Genomic DNA, 13,512 nt, shown 5'->3' on the forward strand with positions numbered 1-13,512 from the left:
TCTGGAATAAAATTTTGATTTCTTCTGATTAAATAATCTTTTGATTAAGCCCCAAAGTTGAAACTGAATTCAATAAGCTACAGTTCATTACATCTCAAAGCAGTACCTCATAGGCACTCATAGTGTGAGAACCCTAAATTCTGGAACGAATCAGAAAATGGTAGATCCTGCTTTTGAAGGCACAGAGGGAGAATGTTTGTTATTTAGCAATCAAAAGGTAGACCTAGACTTAAAAGGTGCACACAACTTAATGAATGAAAGGTGTCATGAGATTTATGTTCTTTAGTTCCTTCAAGAACAAATGTGTGATGAGAAAGATAGATAGGAAAATATGAAACAAACATTTTTAAGCAGTAGCAGTGTGCTGCTAGGAAAAAGAAGCACCGCTGAAAATAGCAAGTGGGAACATGGAAGTAGTTCTGGAGTGTTACAGTTTGTGTGTCCTCTGGGCTATTGAAGTATCCATGCTCGCCGTAGGCTTCAGGCACGGTGGTTGTAGCAGAGTTGTAACCTCAGGAGTCACGGATGCATTTCACCTTTGATTTTGTTCCGCCAAGATTTCTTAGATAAGACAGACCCCGACACACTGCTGCATTGGCCTGCGCTGTTTTGTTTTACTAATAGCATGCTGCCATACTGCCTTTCTACAGTTCTATCAAACTAACATCACTATGCTTTCAGCAGCAGCTATGATTAAGCAAGAGGCATACAATTTGTCCTTAAAAATGGTTACTTTAATGACACCAGCTATTGTTCAAAACAGCTGTATTTTTCAATATCTGCAAAAATATCTTTTGTGTAATTTGGTGGGGATTTTAATGAAAACATACAGAAAAGTAGGGTCTGCCTCTCCATTATCAAGTATTCTTGAAGGAAAAAAGCCATCTTTAGTGAAATATAAATTGCAAAGTAGTTTGCCACTCCACAGTGCATCAAGTCATCACCGCAAGCCCAAGCTTTCTTCAGTCTTGCATTTATTTATATATTTTTATGTTTAGTTTCAGGCCTGACATCTGTTAAACTACTTCACTACTCCCACACATACATATTGTGCTAGCAGTCTTACACACTCAGAAGAGTTTATTAATAGAAGCTCTGAGAGTTAAGTTGTTCTTTCATGTTATAGTGATAAAGATTTCATTTAGTTGAACCTCTGTTCATCTGTTCCTGAGCTCCTTAAGAAACCAAACTAGGTTTAGTACTTGGCTCACAGGAAAGTAATGAGACAGTAGTTTAAGATTTTTTTTTCACGTCCTTGTGATTGCAAATTAATTTTGAGACATTTGATTCTCTTTTGAATAGCTCTGGTTTAAATGCACCTTCTATTTTAATGAAAGCTTGTTAACTATAGTTCTGTATTTTTTGAATGTAGCTAAATTAAACTTGACTCTGTGAAAAGGCCTAGCTCCAAGAAAATACAATGGAATTCCCAAGATAAAGAGCTCTGTTACAAATGAAGCCTGAATTGGGCAAATGCTCAGAGATTTTTCTTTTTTTTGCTTAGTGTCATATCCCTGGAAATAAATTGGCTTGGTAAAAGCAGGGGGAAAACTACAGCATATCTTATGTTATAACAAGACACTCTGAACTCCCCCCAAATACCAGAGTTATTGTAAAAATTAGATTAAGCAGTTGTTCTCTTAGCCAGAACCTTTCTTCTCTGTGCAAGGTTTACTCATCAAATTCTGTCTCAAGGCTACTTTGAGTGAATATTTTATTGTTTCTCTAAGATTTGTCTTTGCTTTCGTTAGATTGAAAAGGGCAGTGTTAGCTTTTTTCTGCCCATCAGTGAAAGAAAAACTATGCTGTCTTGTCAACAGGAGGGGGAGCATGTGCTAATAGGAAGAGATGCTGGTGCTCTGTATTTGGATTAGAGACTCTATTGATCCAAACAGGATTTATAGTAGCTGCAAGAGTGAAGATTGTCAAGCAATGTCGTTGTTCCATTGTTAACCTTTTCCTCTTAGAGCCAAGGGTTGAAAGGTAGAAAGGTGTTACATTTAGGGAAATTTTTTTACCTTTTTTTGGTGGTTATTTCAGAAAGAACAACTGTGTTTTCTCATCTATGAGAACAAAAATTAATTACTGCAGTAGGTTTTAATGACTTTATTACAGTGAGAGTTGGTGCCATTCTTGATTCAGAGACAGTAAAACAGCAGTTCTCTTTGTTCCTTTATATGATTATTATTTCCTCACTGAATACCTAAGTGCGCCTATTAGTTCAGTGTAATGAGCATTTACTTAGTGAACTGCAGATAAGGTTCAATAGGACTTTGATAAGGCTTTGTTAAGGAATTTGTCATTCTGCATTCTAGAATGATTAACAGTGTGGGGGTTTTGTTTGTGTTAGGATTTTCAGGAAGACTTAAAATACCAAACTGAGGGGTATTTTAAAGGCTAAACCACAGTCCAGTCCCCTCAAGAGCACAATAGAATATCAAGCTGCCTTTTTTTGTTGTTTTTCCCAGAGCAGTACCTGCAGAGACAGGCTTCTTTCTGAATAGCAGATTTAATTATATTTCTATATCAATGTGACTGAACTACTGGGTTAGTTATATACATTTGTTTTATGTTCAGCTGTCTGCTAGATTTATACTAATGTGGTATGTTTCCCTTTCTCTCTTCAGCTTAATAACCAGTTTGTATTTTGTTTTGATTTTTCAGTCCCGTCTTTTACCTTCACACCAACAGGTATATATTTGCACTTTTCCCCCCTTCTTTGTTACTTTAGCATGTGTTTGTGGTACTGTTTCTCTTTTTCTGACATAACCAGCCCAGCTGTTCTGAAGGTTTTTCAAACAATTTCATTAATGACAGATATTATTTTGTTCTCTTAGTAGTGTATATTTGCCTTGTAGCTGACACTTTTTTTCCATTTGTGTGTACCATTTTGTAGCATACCATTCGATGCAAGCGTATCATTTCGTAGCATGAGCCCATCAGTTTGTACAGCCTGGGCTCTCTTTAGTGTCATAATGGAGTGGTGTGGCCTCTGCATCTAGCGATGCGAAGGTGCTTCTGATGGACGCGGAATGATTTAGCAGAGCCCAGATGCTGACCTGAAAAGAATTACTGGGATTATAGTTGGTGAAACATTTGCTTCTTTTCTTTCCTCTGAATCTGCATTAAACCAGTGTCCTAGTACTCGTCTGCTTAGGAAAATACAGAAAATCAAAGTGTTGTAGCAGTTAGATTTCTCTGCCTGCTGCCTGAAACTGCATTTGGGCAATGAAATCTTAAAATAATCATCCCGTTCTACATAAACTGAGATGCATCTCAAATTCAGGGTGGGTTTAAAATCATATTCTATTTCTTTTTACTTGGAAACGTACAAAAAATGATGTAACCGGAGCCATAGCCCACCCAAGTCCATAAGCGCGTTTCCATTCTGACCTTCGGTGGGTCCCACAGTCCGGCAGCTCAGCGGCTGCAGCAGATGCAATCCAATATATTCGGCATTGCTTCTAGCTACAGCCCCAGTGAGCAGATACATTGTTTCTTCCTCCTTTGTTCTAAATCCCTTATTTTCACAAGAGATCTCTGGGACTTGCAGGACACGTATATCCAAGCATGGTAAAAACCACCTGCCCCCTCCTCTGCAGACTCCCATTAGCTCAAAATCAGCACTGGGCTAATTTGGCCTCTGGGCAGGAGCTGAGTTACATCCCTCTAAGTTGCACCACAGATGAAGCAACCTCATGGCTGTCTGTGTTCATCCACACAGACCTAATTGTAACGGCTTAGATTCTTATCCACGTGCTGTTAATCACATGAAATAGTATCTTGTTTCCAAAGTCATCCTGTTATGTTCAGTGGAGCTCCTTACTGTTCAGCGTGAGTCAGAATGGCCCTTAATATTTCTGAAGTCCTTTGAGATTCACGGTGGAGACTAATTCAAACTATGATTATTTTGCTATTACTGTAATTGGCTTAACAGAGGGCTTCCATTGCAATCACAATTGTAGCACACTATGGAAATTATGCAGAGGTTGGTAGGTTAGCTAACATATATTTTCTCAGTTGGATTCTTAACATTAAAAGAAAATATCAGGGCTCTATAAGATATGTCAGAGCTGCAAAATAAATAGCACTGAGATTTTAAAGGAGAAATTAAAAAAAAAAAAAGTAAAACATTTAAAGGAAAAAAAAATCCTTTTTCAATCCAGGATCCCAGTCATTAGTTCCATTGACTTTAAATGGAACCAGACCCTCTGCTTTAGCATTACCTACAGTAAAAGACTTAACCTGTAGCAGTGCATCCTACATTTTAATCCTGTTATTGTAATTACTGCCAGCATTTATCTCTCTCTTGCAGACTTCCAGTTTGGAGTTCTTCTAAAGAGCAGAATTTGGCTGCTTTTTTTCAACACATTCCTAGTTGGAAAACGTAGAATCCATCAGCATTTGCAGGGAGGCAATCTCCTAAACCCTTTGCCAAATGCAGTGCAAATCTGCAGAATTTGTAGCACTGTTTCTTCTTGGATGTTTGCATCCTAAAAACTAACTTTTCAGTCATGATGCTTCCGGTGAAGGATATACAATCCATGCCAATAAATAAATGCATGTGGACATCCACTTTGTTAGTTGTAATGCTACTGATATGCTAGCAAAACTTTTCTTTCTAATTTAGGAAGTATTCTTTCTTCCAGACATTTTTTATGAAGATAGATACATTTAATTTTTTAGACTAAAAAATATCATTGTAAAATGTTACAAAATGGAAAGCTCCTGTGGACTTTCAGAGTTTGCTTGTTCCATGAGTATAGTGCAGTAACATTCAGAAGGAGCATGTGTTTTTGCAGTAGGTTCAGCAGTAATGAGCTATTGTTTACATTGGAAGTAAGGTCTGTTATAGAATCATGATACCTCTTTAATCTTACCAAAATAATAAGGTAGAGCAAAGCTTTAACATCTAGCCATTCAGGAAATAAATACATGACCTAAATTCTTCCACAGAGTAACTCCACTGAAGTCAGCAGAGTTATGTTACGGATAAGTTCAGCCTGATGTATGGCTTCCTGCTTTCTTAAGCGATACATGTCTTTGTGTTTTTCGGAACAGAACTGAAATATAAAACTGGGTTGCAGCTAAGACTAGCAGTTATAAAGCAACACAAGTATTATGTATAAACCTGCATTTGAAGGAATAGCTCGCAGAATGATTAATGTATAATCAATGCACGTTTATTATCTCAGCTAAAATGAACAAAGGCAAATTTAATACTGCTATTTGAGGAGTCTTTTATGATTTTTAAATTATTTCCTTTTTTATCTTTAATTATTTCAGTAACATATCAGAGAGGAGGAGAGGCCGTAAGCAGTGGAGGCAGGTAATTATGTGCTTTATTTTTAAAGCTATAAATTGTGTGCAACTAAATTTAAGGATGCTAGGAGTATAACTGTTCTTTTGAGTAATGGCAGAATAATCACTTGCAAAGATATGTTTTAATTTATTGTATTAATTTGTACATTTTGGTCATTTTTCTGTTTAGAAGGAGGATGTATGGTTTGAATTTTTAGGTTGGTTTCCAAAGAATGCATTGCAATGTTTTCAGCTTTGTTAACCTGTAAAAATTGTATCTCAAAAAATGAGCAGCAGAGGGAGCAGTTTAACTTCAAAATAAAGACCTGGCTTGCTAGCTGATTAAGGGAGTAAAAGTAATTAAGTCCTGGCATTTATGAAGATTAAGAAATATAGCTGGTTCACAAATACTACAAAGAAAGAAAATGTTTATTTGAAAAAATTGCTGAAGACATAAATGGCTTATAAGGTGACTTTTTAAGACAAAATCTTGCTATGAATGCAAAGCAGTTAAAGCATCACTTAAAAGAGATGGGGCACTGAAGGAGAAGGGAGCAGGTTTTAAATTTAAAGCCCCCAGCTTTTATAACCTAGCCCATTGCAGATTGAAGATTTAAGTAAAACATGTTTACTGGGTTTATATCATTACTTAATGAATGGCAATGGGCAAACCGGTAATTTGCATTTCCTGTGTAAAGTCAGAGTTTTCTTCAGAAGGCAAAATAACAATTTTAGCAAAAAGGCAAGTCCAAGCAGTGTCACTTTAGTAGCACATCTTTTTTTTCTAGGTCACATTCAAGCATACCTTTTTCTAAGCATCTCAGAGATTTGACGTGATGCTGAAATAAACGCTAAAATCTCAGGGAGCAGTTGGGCAATAAAGTCCTATATCAATTCCTGTTTCACAAGTGGTATCTTGTGATTCCTAATTTGCAAGACCGTACAGAAATTCAGTAAGAGTAAAGATTAGGCATAAAATTACAGTAGACTGGAATTACAGTCTACTGGAATGTTTTGCAGAGGCGAGGCTGCTCTGCTGCTCCTGCTGCTGCCTAACCTGGCATGTTAGGAGCAGTTGCAGGTATCTCTGTCCTGCACTGTATGCTGCTGTGTTGTCGTAGCCATAAAACCACAGAGGAAAACCTCTAGAACAAGTTACCATGTGATTTTTGAGTGGGCAAATCCATAAATCACTGGGTTGCTGCCTTCACCCCAGGATAGTGAGAAAATAAGAGAGAACAGAGATGAACCCTCTCTTTCCCTGACAAGGCTGTTCAAAAAGGTATGCAGTTAACATCCTTTGTGTTCTTTGTGCCACTGTGCTGTCTCGCCCTTCCCAAAGCACAAGCTAGACAAAGCACACTCGCATAGACTCAGAGGACAGAAATGAACCCAGAAGTGTCTACATCACATACGGTCATTTTGGTGCTGCTAGAGAAGCAGCTTCATTTTTTACTGTCCTAGTTTTAAGGATAAGTGCCACAATCTAGCAGTGTAATTGATTCAAGGGGCTGACATCTATGCTGCCTTTGTTCATTTGTATATACAGCATTTATCGGATGTGTGATGTACCAGGTTTTGTAGAATATGAAACATACTTCTGCAATGTAAAAAAGTTATTTTTACATATAAAACCTTCCTCTGATTTCCAAACCTAAGGATTTCACTTTTTACATTATATTTGCAATTTTGGAGAGGCTTAGCAATTTTGCCTAGTGCAGTTATGTGAGCATGTTAAAGCATTATTCAGAATTCAAAATGTCACAGTGATATATTTCGACATAATCCCCTATTCTGTCATGCAGAAAACAAAAAAGTCTGTGGCAATCCCTTTCCTAGACAAGATTCAGGTTATGGTCCATGAGTTGGATTGACTCCAGCCAGCAGCCAAGCACCCACACAGCCACTTGCTCAGTCCACCCCCACCCCAAACCCAATACACTAATTCAAGGGCTTTGCTGCAAAGGTTAAAGATCTTTGGAAATTACGATCTCTGATCATCACCAGGGTATGGAGCTGCAATGCAAGTATCTCTTGCCTACAATTCTGCCTAAATGGCTCCAGTTAGTAGAGTTTTTGTCTACTTATATACCTCACGCCATATTTCTTATCTGACAGCAGGTGTGAATGCAAAGTAAATTTTAGAAGCAAAGGACTTTTAACTCTCCATCCAAAATTCACTACACTAGTCCTGAAAGCAAAATGTTCTGGAAGGCTTTGTCTACTCCAAATGCCTGAAGATGTTTAATTGTAAAAGCAGAGTGGCAGGGAAAAAACAGGGTGTTTTAAATCAGTTGGCCTGCTCACAGGACTACATAGCTATAAATTTATTTCAGATTTACAAAAAATACTTGTTTAATGTACATGTATTGGCTGGTTTGTTAGCCTGACAGTAAGTCAAGCCTCATCACCTCCCATGTTAAATTGTCAGATGACATGCAGTACAGAAATACATATACACATATATGTATAGATCTTCTAAATGTCATTCTAAGACTATGACTTAAGCTTGCAGCAATGACAGACTACATCCCCCAAAACTTTCTGCATGCAGTTTGTATTCTCAACTTGCTGTTTAAGAGGATTAGCATATTTTATTTTTGAAGAGCATCACATCTAATATTTTGGAGACTAGTTCCTGCAGTATTTCAAAAGGAAATTTGCCTGTTAAATCCTGTGATGTATTCCTTTACGTATATATATGTCAGTGGCTAAAATTATCTATTTTTAAAAGCACCTTAGTTATCAAAGGCAATTTTAAGTTGCTAGAGAATGCTAATATATGGGACCTGTATTGTTAGTGTGGAAACTGAAGAGGCACCAACGATTCTACAAAGAATTTGAGAGTCTTGCATTCTCACTAGAAAAATTCAGCAATTTGGAAGCCAAGGAATGCTATTTCTTTCTGCTGATGGCAGGAATACACTTTATTTCAAATGCAGCATTGATATCCAGATATTTTAAAAGGTGTTGAGTATATGCTGTTACTTTAAACTTGCTTAGGAGCTGCTGCTCTTCCACCCATATAAAGATTAAGCAAGTGGCTTACTCATTAACAGAGATGTATCACACACTCAATATGCTTAGTGAGATCCAAATACTCCCAAGTGACAGAGGTTTCTGTAATCTGCTGTTCCCTTTGATCCACTACAGTAACACTATCTGATGGTGGAGAGAACTTGGCTTCATAAATCACCAAGAACCTGGGAGTATTCACATCCAAACTCGGCTCTTATTTCCACGTATCCATCTCGCTTCTGTGTGTGAATTTTTTGTTTGTTTAACTTGCCAATTTCCCCATTTTTACTTTGCTTTCTTTAAGAAAGGGAGAAGGGACAGAAAAATAAAACCTTCCCAGGGGAAAAAAAAAGTGACAGGTAAAGGTTGCACACCAATATATATGTGTAGTTCCACAAACTGGATTGATGCTGTCGTTGTCTGTTCATTTCAGAGTGTCTTAGCAAGTATCAGGTTATATAGGAGATTAGAAACCATTAAATAATTGAAGCAAGCTGTATTTTCCAATGCTTATGCTTTTAAATATGTGATATTATTTTGTAATATCTAACCTATAACTGCAATGTGAAAATGCTTTTGTTTAATTTTTGAAATGACCAAAATTTGTTTTTAAAGGCCAGGACTCCTAAACATCAGTGAACCAGCCACTCAGCCATGGCTAGCAGATACTTGGCCTAACACAGGGAACAATCACAATGACTGCTCCATCAACTGCTGCACCTCTGGCAATGGGAACAGTGATAGCAACCTTACGACGTACAGTCGACCAGGTTAGATATGTTTCTACCTTACTATAGAATCTTCTTTACAGAGTATATACTTCTAATACCTGAGAGAGTGTACAGATTTGTTTGTTTTTTTGTTTCTGGTGCATTTAGACTTTATATAGCTTCTCCTCTATGTCATGATTATGCCTTTGGTTCCTTTTTGGGTGCCTTTTTTCAATCCCCTTTGGGTAGTTGTAGCAAGCTGTAGGCTGAAGGAGCCCTTGCAAAGTTCACTGTTACCAAAAGTCACGCCGAATTGATATGCTTCAGCATCTGAAAAAGAGCAGACAAGGTCATTTTTTAAGTTGTTCTTTACATCATTGTTGCTTGGATGGAGAAGCTGAAGTACCACAATGGCACTAGTGATTTTACTTCCAGCTTAGGTGTGATGAGAAGCAAGAAATAAAACACTGCTGCACTACTTGTGAGACAGTCTACTTTGGCACATTCAAAACCTCCCTTGGGGTGCCATTTTGTACAAAATTGCATAGCTGGTTTTCTGTTTAGGGTGTGTGGATAAAAAGGTGAACTTTACGCACTAAAAGCAATTACAAAATGTTAGGTTAAGTGGTAGTTCCCAGGAATTTGGTCAGGACTCAGAATGCTCTCGAAGAAAACCTTGTGAGATCCATGGGAACACAGATGGGGAGATGTATCTAGAAGCACTAATTGTTGCACATTTTGTTTCAAATTGACCTCATATTCGTTTTTTTTTTAGCCTGGTTTGTGTTAGTGGTGAGGAATGAAAATGGGTCTTTCCCACTACAAACATCTCTGGCTGATTTTTGCCAGTAGCATTTCAGAGAGGGAGCATGGTTACCTATAGTGACGTTGCGTAAGTGCAAACAGCATTTACCTCCTTTAATTAATGTGAAACCAGCCATAATGCGATGGCAGTAATTCATCTTCTGCAATATGCTGTCTGACAGAGACCAGTGCCAGGTCCTTCAGAGGAAGGTGAGAGATATTAACATTAGAGACTTGTATCTTACCCTGCCTGAGGATATCATGTCCACAAATACCTATATAGATTTCTGATACAGAGATACTTGGTTGTGGCAAGTACAGACATAGCATATCCTAGTAACTGAAACTTAACAAATTCGGAAAAAGAAGAGAATGCACATTTTTGAGAGTTGTAAACTTATAGCTTCTCATCATGAGGTGCAGTGGATGGATTCTTTCTCAGTTTAGATTTTATATCAAGCTTGCTTGCGTTGCAAAGTGATTCCTTCCTTTCAAGTAGAGCTTATGAGCTTGAGGGTCAGACAAGATGCTTATAGTTGTCTCTTCTGTCCTGGAAAACATGGCAAATATTTTTAATTATGTCAGCTTGGGCTTGGCTTGTGCTCTGAAGCAGAAGAGTTGGATAACCCCTCTGTAGCTGTGAATGTGCTAAGTAACTGCATTTTTAATTTAAGCATAGTACTGTCCTCCAGTGTACAGAATGGGAACGGGTTCTTCTAAAAGTAGATGCTATAAAAAATCTAACAGAATAAATCTTCTGTTACATAGGTAAGCCAGTTTTGTTTAAGTACTTTGTATGTGGAATTCTAATGTGTCTGTGTAAAAAAAAAATGTACCTACCTCATATACGGTATCGATTATATTGCCCTACACACAAATCAGATGTAGCTGAAAATGGAAGGAGGAAAAATATATAAGTGATTGTGCAAGGATATTATAGCAAAGCATGAGGTATTAAGAATGAAGAACATGCTGGATATATAATTGGCCAATATAATTCAATAGACTTGGAAAGGAGGAAAGACTAACATGGTTTCAGTAGGTGAGAGAAAAAGCAGAAATGGAAACACTTAAAAAGTAGAAATCAAGAGCTGAAGACTGTGAAGCAATAAATAACACCTCACATAACAAAGAAAAATATATCAAACAGTAAAACCATCAAAAAGCACAAGCCAGGGGACATGAAATGTGCAATGATAAGCTGTATGTGGCATGTTCTGATACTGTTCCTTAATCACTGAAAATGTGAATCCATGGTTTTCTTCCTCAAGTAGTATTTTATTTCTCTTATTCAGGAAACATTTCTCAAAAAAGATGTATGTATTAGGGAATATTTTTGAAATTGAACATCCTCTGTATTTCTTTTAGTATAATGGTCAACTCCCAAATTCTGTACTTAGTTTTGCTTAGCACCCTCTCCAGTAGATTAATTGTGGCCACAGGTAATGGAATGCAGGTTTTGGATCAAACTCATTAGCATAAATACCACATCTTTTAAAAGAGGAAAACTGTATTCCTAGTGGTTGTTACGTAATTATTGATGCATTAATCAGCTGGCAAATGAGAATTGTTTGCTTAATGATCATTGAGCACTGGTTTTGCTAAGCCTTCTAACTGCCAACCCACAGACTGTGTTACTCCATTCAGTATTTTTCCAGTGGACTGTATATGGAAAGGAAAAACGTGTGTGGAGCTGCTGTCACACAGAGGCAAGAGACTGGGAAAGGCAGGCACACTGCTTCACACAGCATGGCCAGACCATCAGTGCATGTCTAATTTACTCTGTGCAATAAATGGTGATATCACAATGCAATAACTATTAAAAGAATGAATTCATGCTGTCTATGTGATATGTATTTAGCATAGAGGACAATGGTATTACTTATTTTGCAATATCCAAAGTAACTAATAATTAGCAAAAATTCCAGAGCGCTTTCCTGTCTTTTTGTTTCAAACCAAAATATAATGTTGTACAAGGAAACAATGATCAAATAAAGTCTTGCTACTGGGTATTCAGTCACCTTTCACATTGTACTCTTTAATTCTGTTATGCGTAATCATTTTTCAGTCTTTTATAAAAATCTGTTGTATCTCTCTTTCTTATCACAACTACAAAAGAGTCTAAATGCTGTTTGTTCTATATTGACATGAGATGACTGTCATGTTTAGTTATTCTCATTATCAGGTTTTAGTTGGTTTTTCCTTTAAATGCAAATTATCTTAATCACAGTTATGGATTGGATATCTATACCCCTTTGAGAATAATGTCTAAGAATGTAAATGTTTATATGGCCACTGTAGAAAAAGCCCAGCAAGGTAAGTCATTGTAGGTGCAATTCAGAAGGTCTGAATTTACAGTGAATGAAAGCACTGAACACTGCTTTTGAAGCAGTAGCTCATAAGGTAAATAATATTCCGTAAATTATTTAGTTAATTACAATATCGCTGCTTCATGACTGCAAGCCATATAGTTATGCACTAAAAATTTTTTAGAGGGAATTTCATTGAAAGTATAGTGTAAGCGAACAGAATGACCTTTTCTTTTTTCTTTCCTCTGTGGTTAGCCGATTGTATAGCAAATTACAACAATCAGCTGGACAACAAGCAAACAAACCTGATGTTGCCTGAGTCAACTGTATATGGTGACGTGGACCTCAGCAACAAAATCAATGAGATGAAAACCTTCAATAGTCCAAATCTAAAGGACGGAAGATTTGTCAGCCAGCCTGGGCAGCCCACTCCTTATGCCACCACTCAACTCATCCAGTCAAATATCAGCAATAATGTTAACAATGGCAGCGGGGATACGAATGAGAAACACTGGAAACCCTCTGTTCAGCAAAAGCAAGAGGTTGCACCCATACAGTACAACATTATGGAGCAAAACAAATTAAACAAAGGTGAAGAGCTTTTAGCTTGTTTCCCCCCTTTAGGCATCAGAGGAGTTTTGACCTTCTGGTGCTAGGAGTCTAAAGCTTTCAGGTTCAGCAATTACAGACTTCTGTGGTGCTTTTAGATTTCTCCCTCTTCAGATTTAGATATCCACAGTTAGCAGTGTCAGAAAGTTAATTAGCACCACAGTAACCTTTAGATATTCAGTTTTTAATAAAAAAAAATAACAGGCTGTATCTTTAGAAAAGAGTTAAATAAAATACATTTCCTATGCATTTGAGATTAATTTAAATTTAATAGTAGTTAAGGGATTGGTTAGGACAGAAGCCAGATATTTTATTCATCAGCCAGATGCATGGTAGTCACATTATACTCTACCTTAAATTTTAAATAGGTCAACCCACTCTTCCCAGTCGTGGATGGAGACTAATTAAATCTACATGTTCATGTAAACGAATGAAATTTTGCATATCAGACTCTGTAAAATTCTATTGTGCTGTACACTGGGGACACAATTGAAGTGATCCAATTCATTTTAGACTTGTTCCTAGCAAGGCTTCGATTCACATATTGAGAGGCAATGCTACCGCACACAGTTTTGGAAACTGAATTCCTTTGTTACCCTGACTGAAGTCTGTGGATCCAGAAGCTAAAAATAAATTGATTTCAGTGTTAACGGGAAACATCAGAATGTACTTTTCTGGCCTTGAGGGTACATTTCTTTAATATAATGTGTGGGAGTTGGAAGAAATAGGTATGTGATTTCTTGCTAGTCCTCCAGGCTACC

General features: G+C 37.2%; 1 protein-coding gene across 1 annotated transcript in view; it reads left to right on the forward strand.

Moving 5' to 3' along the window:
* The window catches only part of ROBO1 (roundabout guidance receptor 1), a 312,664-nt gene that overhangs the window by 276,399 nt on the left and 22,753 nt on the right, over nt 1–13,512 (forward strand). Inside the window, exons 18-21 of the mRNA XM_082054528.1 lie at nt 2,665–2,691; nt 5,287–5,329; nt 8,935–9,089; nt 12,398–12,733. Of these exons, the coding sequence (XP_081910654.1) occupies nt 2,665–2,691; nt 5,287–5,329; nt 8,935–9,089; nt 12,398–12,733 (561 nt within the window). The remainder of the gene's footprint in view (nt 1–2,664; nt 2,692–5,286; nt 5,330–8,934; nt 9,090–12,397; nt 12,734–13,512) is intronic.

Source organism: Streptopelia decaocto (assembly GCF_964273445.1).
Source record: "Streptopelia decaocto genome assembly, chromosome: 1".
NCBI classification, from domain to species: Eukaryota; Metazoa; Chordata; class Aves; order Columbiformes; family Columbidae; genus Streptopelia; species Streptopelia decaocto.